General features: G+C 40.2%; 1 protein-coding gene across 3 annotated transcripts; it reads left to right on the top strand.

Moving 5' to 3' along the window:
- Positions 1-1,058: 1,058 nt before the first annotated feature.
- Positions 1,059-4,969, top strand: LOC118098081 (cyclin-dependent kinase 2-associated protein 1). 3 transcript variants are annotated; one of them, XM_035141523.1, is made up of 4 exons: positions 1,059-1,219; positions 3,829-3,929; positions 4,101-4,227; positions 4,324-4,969. In XM_035141523.1, the coding sequence occupies exons 1-4, from the start codon at positions 1,192-1,194 to the stop codon at positions 4,389-4,391; spliced, it is 324 nt and encodes a 107-aa protein (XP_034997414.1). In that variant the 5' UTR covers positions 1,059-1,191; the 3' UTR covers positions 4,392-4,969. The 3 variants fall into 3 exon arrangements, with proteins under 3 accessions (XP_034997414.1, XP_034997413.1, XP_034997412.1); XM_035141522.1 differs by lacking the exon at positions 1,059-1,219 and adding an exon at positions 1,637-1,811; XM_035141521.2 differs by lacking the exon at positions 1,059-1,219 and adding an exon at positions 1,915-2,539.
- The last annotated feature ends 1,727 nt before the right edge of the window (positions 4,970-6,696 follow it).

Genomic DNA, 6,696 nt, shown 5'->3' with positions numbered 1-6,696 from the left:
AATTATCTTTAGTTTATTAAGTCTTAATTTGTTAAAGTCCAGTTGATAAATGTATGTAGTCACCCAACATGAGGAATGTAAGAATACTCAGATCTTTATTTCTACCACAGTGTAGAAATACTCTGGAATACTCTACAATGCTACTTTCTTAGAGACCCATATTGTGCATTTTTAATCCACGACAGTTATTTGGATATATCATAGTCAACCAAAATGAAATCTCATGAATCTGTCAGTCGGGATAGAAAGTCTGACCTTTGTTATGGCTAAAGCTACATTTGTTATAATACATCAGGATTTATTTGTTGATTACATTTGCTGCACTGCTTCAAAGGTGACATTTTAAGTCACAATCATTAAATCAAACCTCGTATTTGATACTGGGCCTATTTCAAATCAGCATATCTGTGCGGTTGCCATTCAGACTATTAATTTTTGATTATTACCTCTTCGATGGTGGAAAAAATACTTGATCTTGAAGTGAAAGTAGCAGAGTGTAAATTTACTCCTCTAGATTATTTGACCTGAGCAAAAGTTATTGTAATGCAAAATGGCTTCTATATTATATTAAATGGTAAATGAGCTAATTTGAATGATTTGTATACCACTGCACAGCTCGTGAATTTCTCAACGTAGAATATAACACATAACTCACTTGTTGTATATTTGTGGTACTTATTTGAATCTGCAAAGTTTATGAGTTAACAAAGTTAGAAGATAAAAAACTGATGAAACAAATAGTACAATATTTGCCAATGAAACGTGGTGACGTGTAATGAGAAATAATAACTTTATTAAAAGAGCACTTTTCAAAATAAAAGAGACAGGTCATAAAATCATGAGCACAGCCAAAATGAAATCCTCATTGTTTTGTTTGGAGTAAATGTCACTTTCCACCACTGCTCTCTGTCCCCCCCCCACATCAGGGGCCCCGGGGTCATGACCCCCGGGGGACCAGGACTGGGGGCCAGACCTTGTTCTTGTGCGTCCGACCATGTGGCCCTGCAGTGGGGGTCTGATGTGAGGGGACACGTATAAAGAGCTGCGCTTCTTCTCCTGCCTCTTATTTGACGAGGAGAGCGGATCCACGGCCACATGCCTCCAAAATAAAGCGAGTGGATCCTTTAATCTGATCATTCAAACTAAATTACCTGTAACTTTTTTTTGTGTGTTATTAATGTAGAGGAAGTAATGGACGCGGCCCCACAAACAAAGACAGGTACCTACAAACAAAAGCGTTTTACTTCACTTCCTAAAACCCACATCGTACATATATCACGTATCACGCTTATATCATATTTATATATAATATAGTCACACACTGGGTTTGTTATTTTACTCTTTCAACCTCGTCTGTGTGTCTTGAATGTGGGTTTGTGAGACTTTAAAATGTGTGAGAAAACTCTTCACATGTTCGTAAAAAAAAAGGAGTATTTAAAAAAAAAAAGAGTTTACAAAGTGCTGCTTAAAGTTCTCCTCCCGATCGCCGCTGCGTGTTAAACGCGTGTTAAACCTGCGTGGAATCCTCCGCTCCGTCGGGGCAAAATGACGTTTTTCGTGTAAAATGTGATCTTTTAAAAGCACTTTTCTCGATCAGCCGCAGCGGTACAGTTGCAGTGTTACAAAGCACAGTGGGTGTCAATATAAAGTGACGGCCATATTTGCCGGTGCCGCTGTTGTAAACAAAAAGTGAGAGACAGACGCTTCACTGAATTTCGGGTCATTTTTATTTCTTTAATTTACAATGTCTCTGGGAATGTCTTATAAACCCAACGTCCATCAGCACATTCCGGGAACTTCTGGGAACCAGGGTAAGGAGAAAACGTGGCGGAAAACCCGAGGATCCGTCGGTTAAACCGTGTGTTAAATTCGGGGTCTCGGAGAATACCTGGAGAAAGACCGTGTCTGTAGTTTTTGTCCAGTTATATATGTAGGGTCAGATCCTGGGAGCTAGGCTAATTCATATCCGCCATTATTACTAATGTAAAAGAGCGCCATCCGCGGGATCGGCCGGCGGAGAAACGCGGCCGGGATGCGAGGCGACGAGGCGGCGGTTCGTAAAACGATCTTCCCCGTCGTCCGGGGTCGCGGTCCCGCCGGGCGGCTGCCGTTGTTCCGCGGTGACAGAAATGTGTCGGTAGTGTCTTGTTGAGGCGGCGTCGTTCCGCTTCCTCCATGATGCTCCTCGGTCGGAGCTGCTGATCGATCTGCCTCTGAGCCTTTCCCGACTCTTCGAGGACACCTGGCGGCGGAGGACGAGTATTACAGGGGAACAAAGCAGCAGGGGAGCAGCGGTAATGGAGGAGAAAAGCTACAGGAAGAAAGAAAAACACGCTATTCTCTAGTTTACTTCAATCACCAGAGGTGGAGGAAGGATTCGCGTCGGGAAAGTAGAGACCTACTGAGTTGCTTGTTAGTCTTTACGCCAGGCTGCGGATGGATTATGAGACAACAGACCACAGGGCACCGACATGTGAACGGCCCCTGTACTCCAGCATGAAGGATCTGACATCCACAGACCCGTCTTTTCAGTCTTTATGTGATGGATTCGTGTTTCCTTGCAGTTGTATCTTCTCTGTGTGGTTGCTCCTGACTGTTTCGGGCCATTTCTGGTCCCTCTCAGTCGCTCGGTGTCTTTTTGTGGACGCATCTCTTTGTAGTCCTTTTTTTTTTGGGGTCATTGTGTCTAAATTGGGGATTTTCTCTCTTTTCCTGGTGATTTTCTGATTTTCAAAAATTGTTTTGTGTCTCGTTAGGTGTGTTCTGGTAGTTTTGAGTTTAATTTGGTCATTTTGGCTGTTTTATGTCTTTTTAGGTCATTTGGTGTCTCTTTGTGTTTTTTTTCATGTGTTTTGGTAGATTTGTGTTCGTGTAGGTCATTTTCTGGGTTAAGGTCAGGTTTTTTTTTGTCATTTTGTCTCTTTTTAGGTAGCTTTATATCTCTTTTTGATGGTTTTGGTCATTTTTATTCAGTGTCTTTTTTTGTCTTCTGTGTCTCTTTGTGTGCTTCTGGTGGAAATGTTGTAGTTGTTTTGATTCTTTTTTATAGCCGAGTTGTTTGACTTCAAAAAGAGGCTCCCTGGCCCCTCTGTTCTGACCCCATCGGTATGTGGGCCTGTGACTGATGGGTCCGCTCAGTGATCCAGTAATGCTCGAAGGATCATTTTGTCCTCAACAATAGTCAGTGGCCATCTTATCATTGAAACAGGCTTTTTATTTGCTACAATCATTCCTCATGTTCATACTGAACATTGTGATTGAGCACGAAATCCACAGTCCTCACTGTGTGCAAAAATATTGTTAATTGCCAAATTCATCATAAGATCATACAACGCGTGGGCTGTCTGAGTCAGACATGTTGTAACGTGGGTATCTTCTATGTGACGATTGCAAAGTGGAACCAGGAATAATGTTTCACTGTTCATATGAACAACTGGCTTTTGTTTCAAGACAGACTTTAAAAAGATGTGAACTTGCCCTTAAAGTAAAAGCAGATTTTTGTTCCACGGTCATACAGCATTGTTTTTGACTCATATAACATGGTTGAAACATGGTTGTTGTAGTGACGGGCAATAGCTGAACTTAGTCTGGAAAGATGCAAAGTGTGAGCGATCTATTTATTCCCAATTCAGAAATGTTACAGTTAAAGTACTAATAGCTGACGGTTTACAAAACAAGATTTTTGAAGATGTTGCTTTGGGTTGTGAGAGGTTGTGATCGCATGTCATTTTTATTTCTTCACAGTTTTCTTTAATCTTTAAGACTAAATTATATCCAAAACGTAATCAAGATTAATTGTTAAACTTTACATTTTTGATCTGTCGACAGTTGGAAATCTCCAGTCTGCCTCAGCAGCTAACCTGGCCACGTTGCAGTCTTACAGGCCTCTCCTGAGTGACTACGGACCTCCATCTCTGGGATTCTCACAGGTACATTTCATATGTGAACCTGTTTGGCTTTAACCGTGTATACTTTATGCACCCCGTCTTATGTTTCTCATATTTTTTGGACAACAGTTTATGCTGTTTCCTATTTTCTCATTGTAATCTCCTCAAATGTGTTGAACGTGGCTCATCTTGCACTGTCTGCTCCAACGTCAGGGTTCCACTGGCAGCCAAGTGCCTCAGAACAAATATGCAGAGCTGCTGGCCATCATCGAAGAGCTTGGGAAGGAGATCAGGCCCACATATGCTGGAAGTAAGAGTGCAATGGAGAGACTGAAAAGAGGTCAGTGTAAACCTGGATCTGCATGTATAAAACACAGTGCAGGTGTATGTAACTCAAAGTTCGTTAACCTGAAGTGTCTTTGCGTTGTCTTTGTAGGAATAATCCATGCTAGAGGGCTGGTGCGTGAGTGCTTGGCGGAGACGGAGAGAAACGCCAGGTCCTAGCTACGAACACACCGCCGTCCCTGCGAAAAAGAACCAACAGTGTGTGTCTCATGAAAACAATAAATAACTTGCATGGCATTTCCTTTGAGAGGAGGAAGTAAATGAACAAAGGATGGAAAAGCAAGCTCCTAGAGGAGAAAAAAAGAAAAGAAAAACAGTAACACAATTCCTGATTCCTGAGGGTTGTGGAGGATCATTTTAATTACATGTGGGTTATTGGAATTCAAATATCATGGAGGATATCATGTGTTTTTATGCCCCACTTTTGGGATCTTAGTTTTGACTCAATTTTTAAAGAAATGAATTTTAAAGAATAATGCATGCGAAAGGGCCCATGGTTAATTTGTAGACACTGCATGGCTTGTACAGGGGCAGATGGAGACTTCTTTTTTGATAGTGTTTGGTCTGTTTTTCAGACCCCTATAACACACATGGCCGAGTGAGTGAGGGACAGAAATGTGCCAAATGCATTGGTTCATTCGTGTTGAGGGTTGGTTTTGGTATTAAAAAAATGGAAAATGCTGTTACTTGCATCTTTGTATGTATTTATTACTCCGTGTAATAAATTGTATTTTCAATATAGGTGTCGGAGTGATTCATTGTGTTTCAGCTATGCGTTATCCAGCCCTGATAAGCCTCTACTTAAAAGTAAGTGGTTGCAAAAGAACCTCTTATTATAAGTAAAAAACAAGACGCAAGGACAAGTGCAAGGATGGTTGTCTTTGCCCCGTGGACATGGATCATGTGAAAAACTCCATAAAAGCTGCTTGTTGAGGTCAGTGATACGTTAAAGTGAGAGTGAAGGGATTTATTAAATACCTGCCATGGCTGCTGCATGCATCTATGGATGATGAATCCTACCGACTTTGCTGATCTTCTAACTTGTCTGCTTGTGCCACCACGTGGGGGTTTATATTTGTATCTCTTTCTGAAATACTGAAAGTATTTGGTGCATTTTCATTAAATTAGCTATAGACGTCCAAATTGCTCAGGATTAGGATAAAAGTCAGGTCAAACTTTTTCTGTGAATTTCCTCAACGTCTGGGTTCTCTGTACAAACATTCAACTGTGGTTCAGGAGGTAGCAGGTTGTCCTCTAACCAGAGGGTCAGCGGTTGGATCCCAGTCTCCCGCGTTCTGAAGTGTCCTTGGGCAAGACACTTAGTATGAAATTAAGTAATAAAAACTATTCATGGTTTCGTCTATATAAATACAAACCATTTAACTAATTACATTGGGGAGTTTTAGTTCACACATGGATGTTTCCCTCTTTTATCTAACACTCATCAAACAAAATACAGATACTTTCTATTGGACAAATTAATATTAGCTTACAACCAAACAGCTGCAAAACTAATGATACTCTCCTAATGTTTCCAGTTTCCTATTGTGATCACTGTGAGCATGTTTGCATGCCGATGTTAGCAATCAGCCCAAAACACATGGGTGTAGATAAAACTGCAAAGAGTAATATATTTATGGATTAGTCGATCAACATAAAGAAAATCTGCAGATATTTTGAAGATTCATTTGTTCTTTTGGTCCATTTTCAAGCAAAAACGCAAAACATGTGACTTGTCACATGTGACAATGTGCTGCCTAACATTAGAGTAAATGTAATATCTTTAATCAGACAAAACAAGACATTTGAGGATGGCATCATTTGCTCTAGGGAATCTTGATGGATAGTTTTCAGAATTTTCTTGGTTTTATAGAACAAATGATTTATTGATTAATTGAGAAAATAATTCTTAGATGAATCGATAATGAGAATACTGCATATGTGTTAACTTACACAGGATGCATTGTCTTCTTAACTATCAAAAGTCATAGTTTTGCGATTCTTTAGGTTTTATTAAAAAAAACTTCATCAACTTCGAGACTTTCTAATAGGGGCTAAAAATACGTGGGTATGTTACCTGCAGAAGATTTAGAGATCTGTTAGGTGACATTACCACAACAGAACTGAACAGTAACATCCTGTCCACAACTGTGTACACGTTATTATATTCTCATAAATACTCATGTCATGTTTTCTATACTGTCAGGTTATCTAAGGTCTGGTAAGAGATGTGTAGTCTGTGATTCTAAGTGCACTGCAGTTTATGATCTACTCAGAAATCTGAACTGTTACATAGCACATTCAAGTCATCGGCATTTCATCAGCCTTTTGCCCCACTGATGCATTTCATAATCTAAGATACACTGTATGTAGTGTACAGTAAAATCTACTGTATGTGCATTATATATAGTATAACTGGAGAATCGCTGAGGGGACAGTGGGTGTGGTGTCAGGTTATTCTGGG

Source organism: Hippoglossus stenolepis, chromosome 18, assembly GCF_022539355.2.
Source record: "Hippoglossus stenolepis isolate QCI-W04-F060 chromosome 18, HSTE1.2, whole genome shotgun sequence".
NCBI classification, from domain to species: domain Eukaryota; kingdom Metazoa; phylum Chordata; class Actinopteri; order Pleuronectiformes; family Pleuronectidae; genus Hippoglossus; species Hippoglossus stenolepis.
Note: the sequence above shows the minus strand (reverse complement) of the source record. Positions and strands in the feature narration are given on the sequence as shown.

Excerpts from the sequence above, each read along its gene's own strand:
- LOC118098081 (XM_035141521.2), top strand. The coding sequence starts at position 2,437 with ATGGATTATGAGACAACAGACCACAGGGCACCGACATGTGAACGGCCC. Across the intron at positions 2,540-3,828 it reads CCCGTCTTTTCAGTCTTTAT|TTGGAAATCTCCAGTCTGCC; the intron begins GTGATGGATTCG and ends ATCTGTCGACAG. Across the intron at positions 4,228-4,323 it reads AATGGAGAGACTGAAAAGAG|GAATAATCCATGCTAGAGGG; the intron begins GTCAGTGTAAAC and ends TTGTCTTTGTAG.